This window comes from Danio aesculapii, chromosome 9 (genome assembly GCF_903798145.1).
Source record: "Danio aesculapii chromosome 9, fDanAes4.1, whole genome shotgun sequence".
Taxonomy (NCBI): domain Eukaryota; kingdom Metazoa; phylum Chordata; class Actinopteri; order Cypriniformes; family Danionidae; genus Danio; species Danio aesculapii.
The window spans coordinates 36,235,127-36,260,304 of record NC_079443.1 but is presented as its reverse complement, the minus strand read 5'-3'; the positions used below and the strand labels follow the sequence as shown (position 1 = coordinate 36,260,304).

Genomic DNA, 25,178 nt, shown 5'->3' with positions numbered 1-25,178 from the left:
AAGTACTTAGTGTGAAAAATCCACTCATTATAAAAAAAAAACTGAAGAAAGCTATGTTTACATTTTAAATTGCTTGGTTTTTTTGTTGTTGTTAAAATGTACAGACATGCTGAGAGCTGCTATATAAAAAATTACAAAAAACCACATGAGCTTCACATGAGAAAACGCATGTTAAAATCATTCATTCATTCATTTTCTTTTCGGCGTAGTGCCTTTATTAAACTGGGGTCGCCACAGCAGGATGAACCAACAACTCATCCAGCATTTGTTTTATGCAGCGGATGCCCTTACAGCTGCAACCCATCACTGGGAAACACATACACACTTATTCACACACACACACATACACTACGAACAATTTAGCCTACCCATTTAACCTGTACCTGTCTTTGGACTGTTTGGGGGAAACCGGAGCACCCGGAGGAAACCCACGCAAATGCAGGGAGAACATGCAAACTCCACACAGAAATGCCAACTCATCCAACCGAGGCTCAAACCAGCGACCTTCTTGCTGTGAGGCAACAGCACTACCTACTGCGCCACTGCGTTGCCCCATGTTAAAATCATGTGAAATACAAATGTGAAGCATTTGTAATTGAAACCCATGTGGTCACATATCCTACATGTTCACATTAGTTCACATGTGATCACAAGTTTCACATCAAAATGTTGTACAACAACGTTTCACTTCAGTTTCACATGTATTCCACATAGATCGCATGTGATTTTAACACAACTATAGTACTTTAGAAGTATAGTCATACTTTAGAAATAATATATTGGAAAATAGAAACAGTTGTTCTTTAAATAAAGTACAGCATGTATCTGAAATAAAAATATTTATATTCACTGCTGCTTTTGATCAGTTTTAAGTATCACTTACATCATTTACATAATTAAAATTATTTACAGTACATATAGTATAAGAAATATTAATTTACACCACTGATCAAATGTTTGGAAATATTAAGATTGTAATTATGATTAGGATTTCACCAAATATATATTTGCTTAATCAAAAACAAAATAGGGTGGCATGGTGGCTCAGTGGTTAGCACTGCCCCCTCACAGCAAGAAAGTCACTGGTTCGAGTCCCAGTTTCTGCCAGTTGGCCTTTCTGTTTGCATGGGCCAGTTTCCATGTTCTCCAGGTGTTAGCGTGGGTTTCCTTCTGGTGCTGTGGTTTCCCCTGACAGTCCAAAGACATGCGCTATATGTCTCGGTTGGTGTGGGGAAAGGACGAGGACTCAAGTGCAGAACTAAAATGGGTTTATTAAAAATAAAAAATAAAGATAAAAAAGGCAACAAAAACTACCCCAAGGGTTAATACATTAACCAAAAAAATAAACAAACTTAACTGGATAGGCTGGCAGGGATCAGGACTGGAAGACACAACATGAGAGGACAGGGAGATAAAAGAGGACGAACTGGCACAGGGCTGCATACATGGAGAGACTATAAGCAGAAATAATTAACAAACAGTTGAATATAATAAACTAGTAATGGGTTGACAAGGAGGGTGGTACTAGACAATAGACAGGAGCACATGACATAAACAAACAATACAAGCCATGTGCTCATGTAAAACAAAACTAAAACACGCAGCCAATGAGAGAACTCATTGTGTTCACAAAACACAACACTAAAGCATGCAGCCATAATGTAAACACCATGCCACGTGCTTAGACAACACCAACATAAACAGAATGCAAAACATGAGCGCACGATAAATGAAAACACCGTACCGTGCACTCACACAAGCGACATGCATGTTTCCAATACCAGCACTGCGTAAAACATTTGCTGGAATAGTTAGCGGTTCATTCCGCCGTGGCGACCCCTGATAAATAAGGGACTAAGCCAAAGTAAAATGAATGAATGAAAAAAAATCCTCATACATATAAAACAAATATAATGTAGATGGAATTGATTTCCGATTTCAAAGAGGCTTTAAAATGATAAAAAATTTGGGTTTTTTTTTCCTTTAAAATTATGTTATGATATACTTTATTTCATCATGTATTTGAACAACAGTAAATACAGTTATAATATTTCAAATAACTTTAATTCAAATAAAGGTTATTTTGACCTTTGCATTCACTTTTTAATATTAAGCTAGATGGAAAAAACCTCTTCCTTATAGATAATGCAACAGACTGAAGGTGATTGACAGCTACAGGTACAGGCTGCTTCAAGTCCAGCCGTGCAACATGCTTACCTTTCATAAACAGATGGCCTGAATTGCATGAGAATGGGTGACATATCTATTGTGGCAAGGAATTTTGATTTCGATTTTCATGAAGCTGCCAACATTTTCACCGATTATTCAGATAGCGCCTTGTCTGCTCATGTAAATGTATGGAGATTTATTCTGTAGTCATCAGAATCCTTTCCATGCGCAAGCAGAGGGTTTTCTTCAAAGCTACTTATTTAAATGAGGTTCCGTTATTGGATGAGAGTTTTGTTTTGCAAAGCGTATAGAGGGAATCTGGGTTGTAACTTTCCTTTATGACCTCTGACAGTTAACAGAGACGAGGAGGCAAGGGTTTCCACTCAGCTAGACACGCTTCTTCTGCATTTCCGGCACACTCATAACACTTTTTTTTTGTTGTTGGCTTTAATGAATGGCATCCCAAGGTTCAAGAGCTGGATTTTCCCATAATGCATTATCTAAATGTTGTTTTGCCTTGTGCTGATATGTTTGTGGGTTTTTTTACACAGCTGTATTTTGGTAATCCTTCTTAAATAATGATTTTTGTTTAAAGTGTGTGATGAAATTCTTTGACACGGTGTGCAATCACGTCTTTTGACAAAGATGTTAAAGATGTAAGTTTTAGGCATCTGTTTGCATGGATGAAGAATATCTAAATGCAAACCAGTTGTTGTTGTTAGGATTATGCAAATTCTTTAGATGAAATTTTAGTTGAATAAATCCCTGAATCAATCAACAAAACACATTTTAAATTTCCAGGTTTTCTTTACTTTTTAAAAGCTGTGAAATTAAACGTATATAGAGCATAATTGAAACAAAATAAATAAACAAAAAAACAAACAAACGAATAAATTAATGAATGAATAAACAAATGTTTAAACAAATAAATAAATAAACAAACAAAATGGGTAGCACATAGTTTGGGGAATAATTCTCACAATTAAAACAATTTGCTTCTCACAATCAAAACATTACTGTGATATATTACAAACAGTTTTTCTTCATGGAAACGTTGTATCTTCTATAAAATATTTTATAAATAAATACAAAATACATATAAATAAACAAACAAATCAATTCTCACAATTAAAACAACTTGCTTCTCAGAATTATACTAGAATATTAGTTGTTTATTAGTACTGAGTAATGCCTTATTCGTTGTGACCATATATCAGATCTCTTTAATGGAATTTATTCCAGTGATGATTCATCATAAATGGTTTTAATGTGGGGATTTTACACCTAAAACATTAGTGTGATAGATTAAAAACAGTTTTTCTTTATGGAGGCGATTTACCCTTCTTCTATAATAGGTTTTATAAATAAATAAATAAATAAATAAATAAATAATTCAATAAATAAAAAAATAATAATAAATTATTAATTAATTAATTATAAATAAATAAGTAAATAAGTAAATAAAGAAAGAAAGAAAGAAAGAATGAAAGAAAGAAAGAAAGAAAGAAAGAAAGAAAGAAAGAAAGAAAGAAAGAAAGAAAGAAAGAAAGAAAGAAAGAAAGAAAGAAAGAAAGAAAGAAAGAAAGAAAGAAAGAAAGAAAGAAAGAAAGAAACAAATTGGGTAGCACCTAGTTTGGGGACCAATTCTCACAATTAAAATGACTTGCTTTTCAGAATTATACTAGAATATTAGTTGTTTATTAGTATTGGGGTAATGCCTTATTCGTTGTGACCATATATCAAATCTCTGTAATGGAATTTATTCCAGTGATGATCCATCATAAATAGTTTTAATATGGGGATTTTACACTCAAAACATTACTGTGATATAATAAAAACAGTTTTTCTGTATGGATGTGTTTTAGCCTTCTTCTATAAAATGTTTTAAAAATTAAAAACATATATATGCAATAGAAATATATAATTTGGAATTTCAAACGTCCTTTGATTAGTTTCATGAAAAGAAAATAAATTGTTGAAGAGAAATTAAAAGGTTTTGTTTCAAATAATATACAATAATATACAATAATATACTTATTTTTACTAATAATTATTATTACTAATATTTATTTTTACTTATTATTATTATTACTAATAATTATTTAAATGTATATTAAAAATGAAATATATCTAAATGTAAACCATTTATTGTCATTAAAATTATGTAAATTTCACAGATTAACTGATTCGGTCCATAATGGTAAAGCAAGAGAAAGAGATTATGCTGATAAGATTTATTTTCCGAGTCTTCTGCTGTTCTCTTTTATTTATCCGCTATTATTGTGCACCCTGCGGGAAAGCATTTTCTGATGTATATTTATCAGGTTAAACACTGTGATGGTGTCACCTCTTTGCTTGAAGGCTGCCGCTGTTGTACATCAGTTACCCTGCTAATGAGCACCGCTACACAAGACAAGCCTTATCATAGATTTATGATGGGAATCTTAAGTATATTCCTATGCCACACAACCCCTGCAGTTTACTAATGTTTATTTACCAGTGGGAGCCTGTTAGATTCTCAGATAGCAACAGATGCGTCGGGCTTGTCAATGTGCTGGTTCTCTTTCTGATTGCCAGACCGACAGCAAAAGGCTGACCTTTCTGCAATATTCTGTTGTTTCCTCTTCCAGCTGGGTGCCCATGAAGAGTTTTTGTTTGATCGTCAGACTAGAATGATGTTGTTCAGTCTGATATTTACAGAATCATTACCCAAGCACAATCCATTCTCTGAAAAATATTTTTTTATTGAGCAGTAGATTATAAATCTGAGTGCATATTTTACATCGCATGTCATGATTCTGAGAATAAGGTCATGTCTAAAGTTTTTATTAAAAGTTGAAAAGATGTTTACATGCTCCACGGGTATTGGAATCCTACAGTGGAGTCCATATTAGAGAACATGAGAACTTGCAGAAATCATGTTGGCTGACGCGTCTCTACAATATCGCATGGAGGTCAGGGACAGTACCTCTGGACTGGGCAACTGGGATGGTGGTTCCCATTTTTAAGAAGGGGGACCTGAGGGTGTGCCCCAACTGTAGGGGGATCAAACTCCTCAGCACCCTAGGAAAGTCAATGCCAGGGTACCGGAGAGGAGGATCCGACCGATGGTTGAACCTAGGATTCAGGAGCAACAATGCGGATTTCGTTCAGGCCATGGTACACTGGACCAGCTCTATAACCTCACCAAGGTGCTCCAGGGTTCATGGGAGTATGCTCAACCAGTCCAAATGTGTTTTGTGGACTTGGAGAAGGCATTCGACCGTGTCCCTCATGTCATTCTGTGGAGGGTGCTCTGGGAGTATGGGGTCAGAGGCGCTCTGTTAAGAGCTGTGTCGTCACTGTATGAACAAAGTAGGAGTTTGCTTCACATTGCCGGCCATAAGTCAAACTTGTTTCCAGTGCATGTTGAACTCCAGCAGGGCTGCCCTTTGTCAACAATTCTGTTCATAATTTTTATTCGGTTCGGGGACCACAGGATCTCATCTTTGTTATTCGCAGACAATGTTGTTCTGTTGGCTTCATCGAATATGGACCTTCAGCATGCTCTGGGGCAGTTTGCTGCCGAATCAGCACCTCCAAGTCCGAGGCCATGGTGCTCCACCAGAAAAAGGTGGTTTGCTATCTCCAGGTTGGAGGAAAGTCCTTACCTGATGTAGCGGTCCTTTGTGGTAAAGAAGGAACTTAGCCGAAAGGCAAAGCTCTCGATTAACCGGTCAATCTACGATCCTACTCTCACCTATGGTCATGAGTTTTAAATCAAAAGGACAAGATCTTAGATACAAGTGGCCGAAATGAGTTTCCTTCGCAGGGTGGCAGGGCACACTCTTAGAGATAGGGTGAGGAGCTCTGTCATCCGGGAGGAGCTCAGAGCATATCCGCTGCTCCTCCACATTGAGAGAAGTCAGCTGAGGTGGCTCGTGCATCTTTTTCGGATGCTTCCTGGACGCCTACCTAGGGAGGTGTTCCAGGCATGTCCCACCGGGAGGAGGACTCGGGGAAGACCCAGGACACGCTGGAGGGACTATGTCTCTCGGCTGGCCTGGGAACGCCTCAGGATCCCCCTGGAGGAGCTGGAGGAAGTGTCTGGGGAGAGGAAAATCTGGGGTTCTCTCCTAAGACTCCACGACCTGGAAAAGCGGTTGAAAATGAATGAATGAATATTAAGTTTATAATATGAATATAATATTAATATTATATATTATATATGCCACTTGAGTGACAGGTATCTGGCTATCACATTGCCTCATCTAACTCCAGGTGCTGAATTTAACATATCTGACATGTATTTTGTTCAGATGGTTTTATATAGTCTATTGTTTTTTGAGGATTATTTCTTACAATTATCAAATAATATGGTATGTTTTGCAGTTAATTGCGCTCACAAACCAATCAAGTACGTCCTTCATATTCCAGTGAATGATATAATTTTATTTAAACATGTATTTAATTTATTAGAAATAATTTCTTTATTAGTTATAATTGTATTTAAAACTTTAATGCACTCCAGAATCCGACAGATTGATTAGCTGTAGACTATAAAACATCTAAACATGTCATCTGAAAATTCCTTGGAATTCATAATTAGCCTATAGCATTAAGTATTTGGAAATAATTAGTGTGTGGAAAAGCATAATGAGTATAACATGGCTCAATGCAGTGTTTTTAAAATAAACAAGCTCAATAAACACATTAATAATAAAGCATTCAACCAATTACAGGGCCAGAACATAAATGAGTCATGTTTATTGAAGTTTTAATAGTTTCACCCGAAATAAAAACAATAGATGCAGCCTACAGCCTGTCAAATAAATGCAGAAATGGAAGTTGGGTCCCAGAAGAATATTCTGGTAAACATTTCTATTCACTTTGCTGTGTATCTGTATAAGAGGCCAAATTCTGCTGCAGAAAACATCACTCAAACCATGACACTTCACTTCCAACTTTCACTGACTTCATTATACACTTTGGTTTCAGGCTTTCCGAATTTGACAATCAACATGATGTATCCCATCAGACACAAATAAATTAAAATGGTTTTTCTAAAGTGAGCTTTTGACGAGTTCAATGTCCACACAACATTCTCCTCAGCAAAGGTCAGTCTGGCCTTTTGATTCTTTCTGCTGATGAAAAATTCTGACGACGAATGCTCTTAAATATGCAGTCTCTGTATGCCAAAGCAGATCCTTACACTGTTCAAAGCTGAACTGGCAGGCAATTTCACCTGCAGTGTTGAACTGTTTGCTCTCAGAGATTCTTTATGTTATTGTGTCCTCTTCTACATTTGTCTTTTGACCAGCCTTTCTGAGGGGCTTGAATGAGTTTGGGATGACCAACTGCTCTTGCTATTGCTGAAAAGTTCATCTATATAACTTTCATCCGTCTGAGGGTTTCAAGTCATTATAGAACTGTTTGCAAACTTAGTGAAACCAGCAAAGTTAGGACCAGGACCAGGGGTCTCATTTATAAAACTTCCTAAAGAAACATTCCTAAAAACAGACACAGATTTTTTATGTATGTATTAATCATTATGGTTCATATGAGGATTTTAAGTGGTTCAGTTAAGTCACTATTTAAGTTAAATATGCTTAATTAGATTTTACTTACAGCTTTGCACATTCTACCATTAAAGGTTTTTATAGATTTATATACTTGATTTTGTTCAGAAATCATTTTCAATAAACAAAGCAGCAACCTCGGCGACGGAGTGGCGCAGTAGGTAGTGCTGTCGCCTCACAGCAGTAAGGTCGCTGGTTTGAGCAACGGCTGGGTCAGTTGGCGTTTCTGTGTGGAGTTTGTATGTTCTCCCTGCATTCACGTGGGTTTCCACCGGGTGCTCCGGTTTCCCCCACAGTCCAAAGACATGCGGTACAGGTGAATTGGGTAGTCTAAATTGTCCGTAGTGTATGAGTGGGTGTGTGGATGTTTCCCAGAGATGGATTGTGACTGGAAGGGCATCCGTTTGAAAAACATGCTGAAATCATTCCACTGTGGTGACCCCAGAGTAATAAAGGGACTAAGCCAAAAAGAAAATTAATGAATGTGAAGCCGATACAGAAGTGACTGAAACTGCAATACATCGAATGGCCACTTGAGACTTGCTTCAAAATGGAGTTAATTCCATAGACCAGTAGTTTCCAAAGTGAGGGTCACATGACAATGGGAGGAGGGGTGACTTGGTGATTAAAATCAAGTAAACTTTATTAGCGTGACCAGATCTTGTCCATAACTAACAAGAAGTAAAACATAGTTAATAATTACTTTAAAAAATCAACAACATTACAAGAAATGGCATCGAAATGTCGGAAATTATAGATTGTTTTCTAATTTTGGTATCCACTTAGCTTGTATTGTGTAAATAACACTTATGTGACAATTGTACTGTAATCTATACATTTGAGTACTCTAAATGTGCCCACTCTTTAGTTCTGTATGTTTTACTTTTATCATTGTCACAAAATTCTGCTTTCCTCTTTTGCAGTCCAGCCACACATTACTAAGCTAAGGAACGTGACGGCTGTGGAGGGCAGCGCTGCTATGATCTCCTGCAAAGCTGAGGGGGAACCTTTACCTGAAATCTCCTGGAGGAGAGCAAGCGATGGACACAGCTTCTCAGATGGAGATAAGGTACAATATGATTTTTAGTTTTAGTGAATAATACATTTATAAAATTGAGGTAGATATAAAGCTTTAAAATGTGTTTTTTACAAGATGTGTAATACTTATATAAGTTTAATACCCAGAAGTCACCAGAGTGCATCTGTGAAAGTTAAGCTCAAAATAGCTCACTGATCTTTTATTATAACATGCTGTAAATGCCACATAATGAGGGGAAGCAAAAAATATTCTCTTTTCATTTCATTCGCTCTTTTAATGTGAATTTTCAGAATTTCCATCTGTGCCTTTAGAGCTGTGCCTTTACAGCTTGTACCGCGGTTACTCAAACAACCACAAACAAAATGTGTTTTGAAGTCTTGTCAGTTTAAACTCCTGAAATATGGTTTTCTGAACACAAGTTTATAAAGCGCATACTCAGAAAGCTGACTTTCAGATGGCGTGTTACCTGAGTGTTATCTGAAGTTTTTTTTGCTTACAAGGTGATGTAAAAAGAGTTCACATAATGTTGACTATATCTGTAAATCATCAATCTGTGTATCATCAAATATCTGAGAAGCAGCATCTCTTTGACATAGCAACAGCACAGGCTTTTCTTGTACTTCTTGGGCAGTAATTATTTTATATATTATGATATTGTGATGTGTACATTCCTGAACAAATACTCAAGATTAAAGTTGAGGTATTTTAAGAGAGCTTGTAAACAGTGCTTGCCGATATAGAAGTGTACTTTTTGCTTTGAAACTTTGCAGATCTTTTTTTTTTTCATTATCAAAAAGTAACATTACACACTGAAGGCACAAGCTGAATGTGTAAAAACATAATATGGCATTTTTAATGCTTTGAAAAGAAGTCACTTATGTTCGCCAAGGCTGCATTTCTGTTGTAACATTGTTAATGTTTTTACTGTCACTTTTGATCTATTGAGTGCATCCTTGCTGAATTTTCGTCCTTCAGTGCATCCTTGCTCGCTTTCTGTCATCTCTGTCTGTGCAAACGTCTGTCTGAAATGGATTTTTTATGACAAGAGGAGACACGAATTTTGTATATTCTCCAGCAAGTCACATAAGAGCACACTTTCACAACTTTTTAAGTTTAAGACCACCAATTTTAAAGGGAAAGTTGAACAAAATTGGACACTTACTCATTATTTACCATTTCAAGTACCTTTATATTTATTTATTTTCCGGCTGAACGCAAAAAAAAGTTTATTTGAAGAATTTGGGATATAGCAGTCAATAACATGCATATAGGAAACATAACTACAGGTTTAATTAATAAGCCATTTTAGCTATCATGTTAATGTACTTACTATAGAGGTTAAGAGGTGCACATGCACTCCAAAAAATTGTTTGTTGAATCAACATGATTTAATCGTAGCACCCATTGTGCATCTAAACTAATCCATTAAACTTGAACTGCTTTGAATGGGTTATAAGAACACAATATAAATGTGTAAATTCAACATAATTTTAACAGGTCTATGTAACCTATTTGCAGCTAATTGAATTAAAATTAAATCTTCAACATACAAAAGGAACTCCAAGGACATTTTTGTTTTTGTCCCCAAGTTACTTGTGCCAAGAATAATAATTATCAGTGTAATTATCAGAATAATAATTATCAATTATCAAGTTATAATAATTATCAGTTAGAATTGTTTGGTTTAGTTATAATTTTATATCTTTGTGATTTGTATTGTGCAGCACATTGGTCAACATTTGGTTGTGTTTAATAGTGCTATATAAATAAAACTGACATTGACAATAAGTTGTCCATATATATGTGGAACACTACCACAGCAGAATTCCAAAAGATCAGTCTGTTAAGCTAAGCATGCACAGTGACTTCTTCTAATGCTGTTTTATTGGTGAGTATGCAAACCAGCTTATAGGTGCATACTAACACCTAGTGTGATGGAGGCGCACAGTAGGCTAACTCACCAATGAGAGTCGTTCATATGAAGAGCTTAAATCTCATTCAATTGACAAGTTCTCATGTAATTCATTTGATTTTTTTTTATTTAGTTTCAAACAACTAGAAGGAGTCGTTTAGCAGAATTAAACTTGTTCCATTCTTTTCCATAAGACATACAGTTGAATTCAGAATTATTAACCCCCCCCCCCCCCCCCCCCCCTTTTTTTTTCTTTTCTTTTTTGTTCTAAATGAAGTTTAACAGAGCAAGGAAATTTTCACAGTATGTCTGATAATAGTTTTTCTTCTGGAGAAAGTCTTATTTGTTTTATTTCGGCTAGAATAAAAGCAGCTATTATCTTTTTAAACACCATTGTAAGGACAAAATTAATAGCCCCTTTAAGCTACATATTTTTGATAGTCTACAGAACAAACCATCATTATACAATAACTTGCCTAATTACCCTAACCTGCCTAGTTAACCCAATTAACCTAGTTAAGCCTTTAAATGTCACTTTAAGCTGTATAAAAGTGTCTTGAAAAACATCTAGTCAAATATTATTTACTGTCATCATGGCAAAGATAAAATAAATCAGTTATTAGAAATTAGTTATTAAAACTATTATGTTTAGAAATGTGTTAAAAAAAATCTTCACTCCATTGGGGAAAAAATAAACAGGGGGGCTTATAATTCTGACTTTTAGAGCAAATAGAGCAAGTGGCTTGTGTGATGTTGATGCTATGATTGGTCAGATCACAGGGTCAATTGCTCAGCCTTTGTTTACTTTTAGTAGTAGTTTGATTATGGTTGCACTTAACGAATAAGACTGAGAACACTTTGTTTTGTTAATTTTTTCTTAACTTGTTTTATGTTCAATTGTGTAAGGGAAGTTCAGACAGAAAGTCACATTATAGTTCAAACACACATTAAATCAAGTATACTTAATGACAAATAGAAACCTAAAGCCAGTAAGCTTAGAAAAGATCATTGGTGCCCCTCTATCCTCCATTCAGGACATTTTCCTCTCACGGTGCTCCAGAAAAGCTAGCAGTATTTAGTATTGTGAAAGACTCTTCCCATTCCATCCACAGTCTCTTCCAGCTGCTCCCAGGTTTCGAAGTATTAGAGCCTGCTCGGCTAAACTACTCAACAGCTTCTTCCCACAGGCTGTTAGATCCCTCAACTCCAGTCAATTTACCCCCTCTAAAATCCACCCCAGCCACCGTGGATGCACATGCACAGGGTGCACATTTGTACTATAGACAATATCTTAATCACTCCCTGTCTCTTGAAAACACTGTGCGTTTCAAATTGTGCTTCATACAGGTGAGTGGGCTTGACAAACCACCTGTAAAAACACTGTAGAAACACTGTTCTCTCTTATACACCTGACACTTTATTTAAACTCAATCTTACAAGAACTCAATGAGGAAAATGATGTTTACTATAAATGTCCCACAATCATGTTGCACTGCTTGCTTCAACCTTAAATACCTCTTTTGCAAAATGTCCTGCATAACATTGTTCAGTCTCATTAAAAGTATTTGTATAGTATGTCTTACGTGTATAGCTAAGTATATGTTAGTTATGCATAGGTTTTTGAAGTAGCTCTTATGTCCAGTGTTGTGTTTGTATTTATGATTAATTTATATAGCACCGTTGTCCTGTGAGACGTTCCTCAGTATGTCTACACATGTAGTGGAATGACAGTAAAGCTTGAATGAGTTGACATATACATGCAAAGTTATTTTAGTCTACACACATATATATATATATATATATATATATATATATATATATATATATATATATATATATATATATATATATATAGATAGATAGATAGATAGATAGATAGATAGATAGATAGATAGATAGATAGATAGATAGATAGATAGATAGATAGATAGATAGATAGATAGATAGATAGATAGATAGATACACATATATAGAATATATATGTATATAGATACATATATATGTATATAGAATCTTTATTTTAGTCTCTATCTAGCAGATATAATACTGAGAGTCTACTATAATCATGTATAATCTATATATAAACCATAATCATGTGTTGATATGTAGTTAAAGTCAACCGAATGTTTAAAGGAGACCATTAATTTCATTCAACATTTGAATACAGTGAACTTTGCTCCGGGTGGCGCCGTGTGTAGCACATTCGCCTCACAGCAAGAAGGTCGCTGGTTTAAGCCTCGGCTGAGTCAGTTGCCGTTTCTGTGTGGAGTTTGCATGGGTTTCCTCCAGGTGCTCCGGTTTCCCCCACAAGTCCAAAGACATGTGGTATAGGTGAATTGGGTAAGCTAAATTGTCCGTAGTGTACTGTGTGTGTATAAATGAGTGTGTGTGGATGTTTCCCAGTGGATGGGTTGCAGCTGGAAGCGCATTGGCTACATAAAACATATGCTGGATAAGTTGGCTGCTCATTCCACTGTGCCGACCCCAGGTTAACAAAGGGACTAAGCCGAAAAGAGAATGAATGAATTTGCTCATTAAGTACTTTCACTTTCTTTTTACACAGCCAGTCGTTACGTTTTCTCTCTTAAAATTCTCACAATTAAAATGCATGCGCAAACATCATTCACATATTACTTGCTGCGTTTAAAGTGTGTAGAATTAATTACATTGAAACATAAATATAGCTTACCTGATTCAGTGTTATGGCTGGGCCTGTTTCTGTGAGGACAACATGCAAATCTGTGGTTGGATTCCTGACACGACTAACCGTAAATCATCTTCCACTGTCAATAAGCATGAGCCATAGCATACTTGCCAAGTTCGCAGAGCCCTGATTGTGTTTTCGAACACTGAGTATGTTTACATGGGCAACAATGCTTTAATACGATTTTAATATGATTAAGACGATACTCTGATTAAGAGTCTACTATGTAAACAGCGATTTTTGATTACCTTAATCCGGTAATAGTCATAATTGAACTAAACCTGCTAGATTAAGATGTGGTGTATGCATATATTAGTGACATGATTGATGTAAACACGGCTATCAAACTATTACCGTCATGTGGGACATTTCTCCGCATTTTGTGACAAGATCCACACACGCGGCTGTCAGCAAAGGACCGCACACATGCACACACGCACACACACACATATACACACACGCATCACGAAATGCGGAAGTTTTTTTTCTTTCCATTTGGCTTTCTATTAAAGCAACTCTCTTCCACCAGTCCTTACTTTATATTTGCATCTAATACCCCAGTTTGTCACGGGGATGTGAATGAAATGTTCATGACTGAAAGTGAAACTTGAAACGAACTGCCATAAAGTTGAAAAATTAAAGATGAAACACCCAAAATTACATGGGCCTCTGCAGGAAACGTGAATAGCCTGGTGACACAACATTCAAAAAGCACTTCACATAACACCTTCCTTGTATTATTGTCTTATTAAGGCAAATAATTTTATTAATTTTATAAATTATTTTATTTATTTATATTAAGGCTGATGTCCATGTAAACATTGTCAGTAGTGTCTTCAAAGTAAGTGAAAGATCCAGAAGGGCATCCTGCTGGTTTGATTCAGAAGGACACTTTTTTGTCAGAGGGCTCACCGGTTTGACTTTCATTCATTCACCATCATTAGTTTTAAAAAGCACCCGCTCCATTATATTTGTATATATTTTACTGGAATGCATTAACTCTACAGGTGCCTGATGGTTAGCTGTGGAGCTAACGGTAATCATATTATTCCTTCTAGTGAATGCATAAAAATCGTCATCATCATTTACTCGAGTGCACGCCTCAATGTCTCACACCCCCCTTAATCGGTACTGGCACCCCACAGTTTGAAAAACCCTGCCTTACGCCACACCATGGGCGTCACTAGGCCTATTTTAGTGGGGCTGTAGCCCCCCTATATTTCTACTCAGCTCCCCTAAAACTTTTCAGATTAGCTCATAAACTGTAGACCAAATTATCGTCTCTGTTCCCTTTACATTTTATATGAAGACGGTGGCAGAATCCGGCTCCTCCCTGACTTTCGTTTTTCATTTAATCAGCAAACCACAGCTGTGCAGAGCGAGAGAACACAGTGTGTGTTTATCGATAGATTTTTTTAAAATATGCTTATTTGCAGTTCTTTGCTATGGATATTGCTATTGCCTTGTATCTCTTGTACCCCAATGTCAGGTAGGAGCAATCGGGTTTCCATTCGGGTTTCCTCAGTTCTCACCTCATAATCACAGCAGTTTCCTCCAGCGAAAATGTAACTCTTAATGAACATTTTACTATTTTTATTTCAAAATTAACTACCGTTATAAAACACATTACAGTGCATGTGGCATTATTAGTCATGCACAGAAAGGATTAAACACAGTGACAGAACCACTGTGAATGTACTCAACTGTCAGAGTCACTGATAGAGATAGAAACATCATGTGTTGCCTTGTATTAAAAATATTTCCTATTTTAATATTATGATTCAGTTCGTGAAAAATGTGAATTAGTTAAAAATATATATTTATATATTTGCCGTTTAATTAGAAAAGTGACATTTTTATTTATTAGATACATGGAAACAACTTGTACTTCAACATATAAAGTGGCTTTTACTACAGTAAACAGGTTTGTTGAGCCTATTTGGCTCATTCAAAACTGAAATGACTATGCACGTCTGTCCAATACAGTGGAATACTGCTAGTTTAGCATACAATCCTAACATATTAGTCAAACATTTTTAAGTGTATTACTATTAAATTATTACTTATAAAAACATTAAGGTTATATATATAATTTATTTCTTCTTATTTTTTTTTCTCATAAGGAAAATCCTAAAATCGTCCCTGTGCCATACCACGCCACCTCTTCAGCTCTTCTCTTTCTTTCACATCCGGCCTTACTCCCATCACTCACGTCACATTACTCTCTGGCTGTTTCTCAATTCCAAGAACACAGACAATGGACTTGCGTTCTTATGAAGACCAGTCTTGCCAGGTTACCTCGGAAGAATAAACTCAGAAGACCGCCAGAACAGAGTTTTCCTGATGATCAGAGAACAGAAAGATTTTCTTGATGATCACATGACCTTCACGCATTTTTAACCAAAAATTATGTAAACATTACAGCATTCGTACAATGAATCATTGTTTTTTCCCTTTTCACAATATATACTATGCATAAACACTTTACATATATATGTTGTGCAATACAAATAAGACAAATTTCAACAAATGAACACCCTTTATGCCTTTATTAAGATTTTCATGAGAATGTTTACTTTCAGCGTTTCATTTAGGGAAACTCCTGAGATAAATAAGTTATCTCTCTGAACTTTAATAATAAATCTATATAAAATACTGCGCTTCTCACCTCTAGTCCATAATCATGTGTTGATATGTAGATGAAGTCCACAGAATGTCTAAAGGAGACCATCGAAATAAAGTGTTAGCATTAATTGTTACAGTAATTTCGCTCAACATTTGAATACATTTATTTAAAATAATTGGAATAAACCATGCAAACTACAGTATGAACACATCTCAAAAAAATGTATAGTGTGGAATATGTCCAACCTGTATGTAGTGTATTTGCTGGTTTCCAACCTTTATTTGCAGGTTTCTCTCTGTCAGAAAACAGTGCACCATTTTCTCAGCACATTAACTGCCCGATATGTGTAATGTTCGGTCTTTGCTCACACCCACTGTTATAGTCATGGACGTTAGAGGATATAATAGACTAGCATGCAGAGGCACAGCCCTGAGGCAGGCTCAGTCTGTGTACCAGTTGAAGGCTAAGGGAGGCTTTCTGCACTCCAATAATGCTCTGTATTTCCTACTGGCATGCTCTGTGTCTGTGCTGAATGCGAATGCGTTCGCAGTGGCCAGGCGGGAAAGATGATGGGAACAGAAACTGTCAAAGATCATTAGAATTCTGTGAAAGGTGGGTTGTTGGCGTCAACAATAGAGGCAAACGGAGGCTGACTCCAGGGAGGAACTGTGAAAAGACTCCCCATCACAGTTAATCTAGCGAGAGCTGCTCAGGTAGCGATTAGAATAGCCTGCGTGGTTGGGAAATGAAAGAGGATTCATACAAAGAGGTGTAGGAGAGCAGTGACGCCTGCCGCCACTCAATATGAACAAAATGAGTTTGATTTAAGCTGCTCTTTCCGAGGAGTGGGGATGTGGAGGTAAGGCAGAGAGGAGTTCGTCTGGTACAATTACACAGGGGCCGGGGAAAGAACCTGTGCTTTGAATGCAGAAGCTGGAGACCATTGATCTAGGAGCCTCTTCCCTCCCTTTCCGTTTACTCTGAGCAGTTAAAGTAAGAGTTCAAAATGGACACCAATTCACCACTAGGAATGGGCTGAATGGCAGAGCTGTTTGGGGAGAGGCTTGACATTTGCTGTTTTAGGAGGGTCTGTGGGGGCCAATTAAATGGCTGGAACGATATGTCTCACTTTAGAGGTGTCTAGATGCAGAAAAACCACATGAAAAATTGTGTGTCTAAAATAATACAGCTAAATCAATGTTTGGGTGTTTTTATGTGTTTTTTGGACTGGTCCAATTTTATTGATTGTCTGGTTTGCAATGGTTTGAGCTGTTTATGTGCACTTTTTTATGTTTTTAGTATATGAAGCATGCAAGGCTCTTTCCAGAGTGAATTGAGAACAATAAAATAAATCAGGGGTGCGTTTCCTAAACTATGACATAACTCGCAGCTGAACTATCATAGTACAATGCATCATTTGGGAAAAGAACAAGGTAGTGGGGAGTGTTTTGCAAAACTGTAGTTGCTTTGTCGCAGATACATCATTTGAACCACATTAGTTATAGCGTAAAATGTCCATAATGACGCTCTAAACGGGGTGGAGTAACTACTTCTTTAGAAAAAAAAAACAATGTTTGTGCAAATTATTTTGTTCTACACACACATGCATTTTTAAAAAAATCCATTATTATTTTTGGTAAAAAAATGCATTTGTTTTCCATATTAATTAAAATATATGTAAATGCCATGTATAGGACCTATATATGTTTCCTTTACAAATATTATTAAGAATATTCCATATTATATCACTTAGCTAGAATGTATTCTGATCTTAAATATAAATCATATAAACATTAATGGTTGTAGACCTAATTTACAGTAGACTATTTATTAAGAAATGAAAAAAAATCATAAATAATAATAATAATATTCAGAAGACCCACCCCTAACTGACAAAGGTCCAGATTTTGTCCTATACTGTACATGTGTTTATTTGTCCTATTTTGGCTGCTATGCGTTTTCATAAATAGTGAAAACAATCTATCGGAACTGCTTTAAGATCAAGTAGAATCCTCTGTTGGCTGTCACTTTGGTGGGACTTTTGCTAAAATATTTTGTGCAAGAAAACATAAAATCTGACGTGAGAGAAGTCATCTTTCGCTACTGTATTGTTTTTAAATAGAGAAAACATTTTACAAGTAACTTTTATTCTAAATCTTGGATCTTATTCTTGAAACAAAAAATGAGCAATAAAAAGTTGTGATGCACCAGAAGCGGACCATATTGAAATAAATTTTAACACTATTTTGCCTATTGTTGTCATCCATGAATTTTCAAATCAATTAAATTTTAACAAGAGAAACTAGAAAAATTGCGAAGCTCTACATTATATTATTATTTATGTATTTATGACTAATTTGATCAAGTCAGAAACAAACACAGAAAAAGCAAGTTTCTGTCATAGAGGAATGATTATTTTAAAAAAATAGTAGTGCTTCTGTAGAACATCCTGGAGCACTCCTTACAGTATAATAATAGTGACTGAGAAAAGAGGCTGTCAAATGACAAAAAAGCACCAAATGACTGGTATCTTATTGTTCCTAGTCTTAAGAAACTATTTGATAGATTATAGTGTGACGAACGGACTCAAATGTAATTTATTCATTGAAAATCCTGACATCCGGCCTATTTTTCCATGGTGTGTTTATGATGTAGTTTGTAAGAAAAGTCCAGATCATCAATGAATTATTCAGGCCAGGGGTGTTCAAACTCGGTCCTGGAGGGCCGGTGTCCTGCAAAGTTTAGCTTCAACTTCCTCCAAGGTCCTCGGCAAAAACGGTGACATAAACAACTTACTAACCGTTCATAATTTAACACTATCGTTTCATTGGACTAAATGTGCTCTATGGAATGTTGTTCTGAGGATTCCTAGCTTTCAAAATAAACTGTGACGTATAGCAATGAGTGTGTGTGTGTGTGTGTGTGTGTGTGTGTGTGTGTGTGCGTGCGTGCGTGCGTGTGTGTGTGTTATTACGATGATATTTACTCCATATCTAATAAATGGCTTCTAATAAGTATACCTTAGACAAATTTAGCAAATAGATTCTTTATAAGCTTCCAATTGAAAAGCAACTTACTGCTTGAGGGTTGTAGCTTTATACTGATTTATAGTTTGTCAAGATTACTTGTGTTCCTTCTGATGTAATCAATTTGTAAACACTGAAATGTTAAAAAAAACAGCACCTGAGTGTGTCCACGTACTGATGCTGGCTAAGAGGTTTAACACACCTCCCTGGAAATTTCTAGTATACCTAGACCAGAGGTGCTCAAAGTAGGGCCTGCAGACCAAAGTTGGCCCATGGTAACCTTTGGTTTGGACCGCCATCCCATCTGAAAAGGGACGGAGAACGATGAAAAAAAAGCCAACTAAAATGTAATGTTTCTTATGAATCAGACTTTTAAAATGTAAATACTGTCACTTGACAGATAGAGGACAATGCACAAGACATCAGTGAGCAAATCAAGGCAAAGGCATGAGAAGCTCGACTAGTTGAGTATTTAGTTCCATTGTGTTATAAATGGGATTCTTTATGTTTTGACTATAATAAGATGATTATAAAATGTTAAACATTATACTGCATCATCATTTAATATGTTTTAAAGCAACTTTTTTAGTTATTTTTTTATTAACAAGCAAACAAATGAGCTAATTTAATGAAATACGGTTTGGTATATTTAATTTTGGCCCACAGCCTTCAATCAAGTTTGGCTTTTGACCTTTAATAAGAAAAAGTCTGGGCACTCCTGACATAGACAGAGCTTGATTAGCTGGTTCAGGTGTGTTTATTTGGGGTCGGAACTAAAATATACTGGACAGCGTCCCTGCAAGATCAAGTTTGGACACCCCTGATTAAGGCCTTTTCAATTAAATTGATGTTCACCACAACGTTTGAACTTTTCCAGTGCTTGAGTTGATCACATATTGTCAGAAAATTATCTAATTCGTTTGAATTCCTGCCATTTGAATTGGTATGCTCCACAATCCATAGAATTCTCCCGGCAGAGCACGCATCACGCCAGCTCTTCTTGTGTTCACCATGATTACAAATGATGACGATAGCTGCTCTTATATTATTGTAGCCAGGGATGGACAGTTTTTATGCTAAATTTCAAATATTTTAAATACAAAAGAGTATTTTGTCATTTGTATTTTATGGGGTATATGAAAAAGGGTTTATATTTTGTATCAAAATACTTTAGTGTCTTGTATTTTTGTATTTTTAAAATACTGTAAAATATTTAGTAAGAAGTCTACATGATGACATCATAAAAATGAAGCCTTTTAAAGTGGTGTTTTCTCAGTTATTTGCCAAGGCTCGAGATCAGACTAGAAAATTGATTAATATTGAAGAAGTTGATCAATGCTTGGAGTATGGATGGAAATTATGCGTCACATATAAAGAAAGTAACATACAATTAGCGGGGGTAGATTTGGGAGCAGATCAAAATCAGTGATGAAAATAAGACAAACAACATAAAAAGTCCTACAGTGGCGATACCTACAAAAGTCATTGGCTGTTTCAAATGCCAGTCTCTGATCTGCAGGTGCTCTTTATAGTTAATTACAAACTTTGACATAGTTATTCAGTATGAGACAAAACTATTAAATAATACAGTCTACTTGTAAAAAACTCCCAATTTTTTGAGATATCGTGTTCTATGTTATGTTTTGAAGAGTACAATTGCAAAAAAAGTATGATTTATTGAAATTGGAAATTTTGGTAGTTTTCAAAAATCATGATTTTACATTGACTATTGAAGATTTCAATTGCAAAAATGTTGAAAAGTGAAGTTTATTTAAAAAGCTAATTTCGAGAGGATAACATGCTTATTATTTCTTGCGACTGGCCCCCCGTTATCCAATTTATGATTCACCAATCAGACGATTCCTAAGCCACTATAAATACCCTAAGTTCCATATAACAGCCATCTTTTTTTTAAAGAATTCCCCCTTCCACCTCTATTTCTCCTCCTTTCCTAAATAGGTGGCATGGTGACCCAGTGGTTAGCACTGTTGCCTCACAGTAAAAACGTCACTGGTTCTAGTCCTTACCGAGCCTGCTGACTTTCTGTGCAGAGTTTGCATGTTCTCTCAATGCTAACGTGGTTTTCCCCAGGGTTCCCTGGTTTCCTCCCACCGTCCAAAAACATGCAACTTAAGTTAGTCGACTAATCCAAATCGGCACCATAGACATGTACCTAGTAAGTAGTTATCTCTTAAGAGCAATCACTATCTGTTCATTATCTACTACAGCAGAGAAGTTTTTGAGACCTGAGCTCAAACTCCCCTCTTTTCTTGCAAATGGGAGAGAGCCCCGGGCTCAAGGATCTTATGAGCTCAGGGCTCTCTCACGGGACAGCATGCCAAACAAGCTTTATAATCAATCATCAGCTAAGTGTGAACTCTTGAAATAAGACTTTTAAGAGATGGTGGCAATTTACACAATCAAGAGATATTGTACTATATTGCAACTCATTATATGTATTAAATAGTTTTTACAGTGATGAAAGAGATCATCTTCAAGAAAGGACTTTCTGTATGAAATTTGTACTAAATCTTTACTAAAATCAAAAAGAAACACACGTTTTATGAATACCTCCTCATGTACAGTAGCGGTGAATGAGTTGGCAGAGACGCTTAAACTTGCTCAGAGAAACGCTGTTGTCAATCATTGTTTACTTCAGTTAATCAGTTTAATGGTGAAGGGATTGATCGAATATACCCACTGATAGGAGGTTTGCGAAAAAATGTCAGGCTCCCTTGTAAAAGTATTTTGTAGTATTTTCAAAACACAAAATACAGTATTTTATTTTAATACATCTGCGGCTGCTAAATTTTGTAGTTTATTTTGATACACTTAAAATTAAGGGATTTTGTATTTTATATTAAAATACATTTCAATGTATTTTTGCCCATAGCTGATTGTAGCACAGTTTGTGCAGAATACAAAAAATAAATACATTTTGGCCAATACTATGTAATAAGTAGCTGAAATAAGCACAAATATCAAGGCATGTCAAAACATCTTAGGGGCCCCAAAATCATCTCAGACCCCAGAGGGTTAATGCAAATTAGCAACTAAATCAAAAAGTACAAATTGCCATGAGATTGCATTGTTTCATTCCACTGCCTCAGTGACTCTACTGATCTGGTGAATACAAGCATTTTTTTTCTGTTTCTCACACAAGGCCATTGTACGTCTTCAAAAGACTTGAAATACAATGCACAAATCATATGTGCCACTTTTATGATGCTTTTCCATCTTTTTCTCAAGCTTGAAAGCCTTTCATTGTAATTTCATAGAAAGTGCTGCAAGTGTTCAGAATCCCATCTTTTGTGCTCGATAGAAGAAAAGAAAGTTCTACATGTCTCGAGCGACGTGAGGGCTAGCAAATGATGACAGAATTTTCATTTTGGGGTGAATTATGCCTTTAAGCTGGTGTGACCTGTTTCCTTCAGCGGGGAGCGGCCGGGAAATGGGTCTGGCTGCTACGTTGCATGTGTCAGCGTGAGTATGTAGATTATTGACTGACTGAGGGCAATTTTGGTCAGCAGATGATGAGCGGGGTGTTGAGACAGGAAGACAGGCCTCAAAACTGTCATCACGCACTGCCTCTCGTTAACCACACTACTGCTCACTCTCGCTAATCTAAACTGACACTGCCACACATCCCTCTGCTGCTTATTATGCAGCGGACGCTTCAGAGGGCAGTGAGAAAAGCTGAAGAGTTCATTTACATCAGAGCGCTCCTGTGACTGGCAACGCACAGGTTTGTGTGATGTCTGCTCAACTTTGTTTGCTTTTAAGCTGGTAAAAGAGATCCATGTTTATAAGGATCTGAGACTGTTTGCATCATTTAGGGACTGACAGTGATAACTATGCCATCTTGTGACTTTCATATCATACGTTTATTAACTTAGCAGAAGCTTTTAGCCAAAGCTACTTACAAATGAGGATAAAATAATCTCTTTGAATTATCAGAGAGTAGCAATATATGAATGCATTGTGAATATGAATATGAGCAGTATATGAATGCACACATTTCTGGAGAGTGCAAATTATATAGCCAGAGCTACGTACGGTTACATTTCATCTTTAAAATGAACGCCACGAGGCCGACAGCTTCTGTTTCTTTCGTGCTACCAGTTGACTGCTTACCTCCATGTGGATGGATTTTCTGCTGTTCCCAGTTTGCCCAGTAGCTAGCCACATATGTTGGTGGACTTGAGACGCACAGAGGAGTTGACCACAATGATAGGGTTCGAGTCAGGCAAAGAATGGTTCCAGAAAGCCGGTCAAACAAAAACAAAAGGCAAAAAGAAAACTAAGCAAATATGGGTGAGAATATGGTAAGATCTGAAAACGTGGTAATAATTGGTTGGGTTTAGGGAAGGGGGTGATTGGGTCAATGAGTGTTTTTGAAACACTATCGGGTGGATTTAGAGAAGGGAATGGGTGGGGGTATCGGTTGGTCGGTCAGTGACCTTTGGTGGATTTACACGAAAACAGCAGGCACGAATGGCTCTCGTGAGAGAAGTTTGAGATCTGATAAAGGGTACACAGCAGCATCTGGTGGATTCGTGAAAACAAAAACTGCAAAAAAGCATACCTCCTGGGACGTATATTGCGATCACCAGAAATGTATATTGTCATATTTATTAATAATGAGCCTGGGTTGAATATCTAAGCTAGTTTCTTTATTTTTCCTTCCTCCGAGCAAACAGAAAGGAGACGGTATGTCCTACAGTTGGTTTTTCCAAGAAGCATGGGGTGTATATAAGAAACTGTCTGGTGCATATGGAGAGGGAAAGAGTGTGTCACCTACAGGAGGACTGTCAAGCCCACCCTCAAGTGGTTTCAAGCATTTATGCGTTTCTTTTTTGTTATTGTTGTTGAGCCCAAAAGAAGGTATTTTGATTGTTGAAAGCTAATTGTTTGAAACAAACAACAAAACTGTTGTTTTTGATCAAGTTAAATCAATATTGTTGAATAAAGCAACCGACGCTCATTGAAAATATGTGTCGCAAGCCTGCATTTTTACAAAATGTAAAATGCGTTGCTCTGGGCATTTCGTTGCCTGTTACTGACGCTGGTGGATGAAGGTGGTGTATACATGTTTGGGAATCTGACATACGTTACATAGAGTACATTTTGTTATTTATTTGTGTCAGTACACATCTTTTTTGTGCATGTCCATGAGAAGGCAGGGCTTGTTGTAAAATTAACATCGCTAACAACTGACCTAAACCCAGTGCTTAATTTGAGCCAGATCTTGCTGGATCCTGTTGTGGGAAAGGTCAGATATTCATGTTTTGCCTTCCGGTATTAGTTTTAATTGATTCGACATTAACTTTTGCGAGGTGAATACCTACATGTGTGTGTATGAAAGAGAGAGGGAGAGAATGTGAGTACTGTAAGTCTTAGTGAAAACAGCAAGCAAAGCTGTATGGATAGTGGAAAGGTAGTCACTTTTGACCAATCAGCTTTCTTATGTTTACAATCGCTCTCATTGGTTAGTGATTGTTTTTTTGCACAGTAAGTAGCGGGGAAAAAATAGCATAGTGACCTGCCTAAAAAATATTTCTATTCTCAAAATGCCAAAGAGGCAGTCAAGCATATTTTGTTATTTTTTTAAAACCACGAGTAAATTTGATAATGAGCTTGATCAAAAGAGATCTCAGGAAGATGGAACTTTGTCCCTGGATCAGGATAGCAAGAGACAGAAGCAAAGCGAGTCAGATCCGCCAAAAAACATGACAGAAGAGGTTTACTTTGGGCTCTTCTTGAAGCTTAAACAGAGTGAGTCATTTTCTGTTGGCACATAATAGTGAAGTGAACTGAATGTCTGTGGTGTTAGTAAACGGAATAGTGATATTTCATACAATTTATGTTTCTAGCTACAAATTTGATTGTTTGTTTTATCCATGGTTGACCTATAACGTTATGTTGCACAAAATAATTAAAGACTTCCGAAATGTTTTATTTTTTTTTTTGCTATAACCGCTTAGTAACGTCATGTTCTGGGAAAACTGAAATTGTGTGGTGGACGTCGGTCACGGTAACTTTTATTTCCTGGTCATTTACAAACTGATCACTGCCTAAACCCTTCCCTAACCCAACCAATAATGTTTTCAAGAGCAAATGTAAGATAAAGTCCATCGCAGCCAC

The 25,178-nt window shown here is 36.4% G+C and overlaps 1 protein-coding gene across 2 annotated transcripts in view; it reads left to right on the top strand.

Annotated features, from left to right (window-relative positions):
- The window catches only part of ncam2 (neural cell adhesion molecule 2), a 403,925-nt gene that overhangs the window by 305,909 nt on the left and 72,838 nt on the right, over positions 1-25,178 (top strand). For both annotated transcript variants that reach the window (XM_056465630.1, XM_056465629.1), the window contains exon 8: positions 8,651-8,796. In XM_056465630.1, coding sequence (XP_056321605.1) covers positions 8,651-8,796 — 146 coding nt within the window. The remainder of the gene's footprint in view (positions 1-8,650; positions 8,797-25,178) is intronic.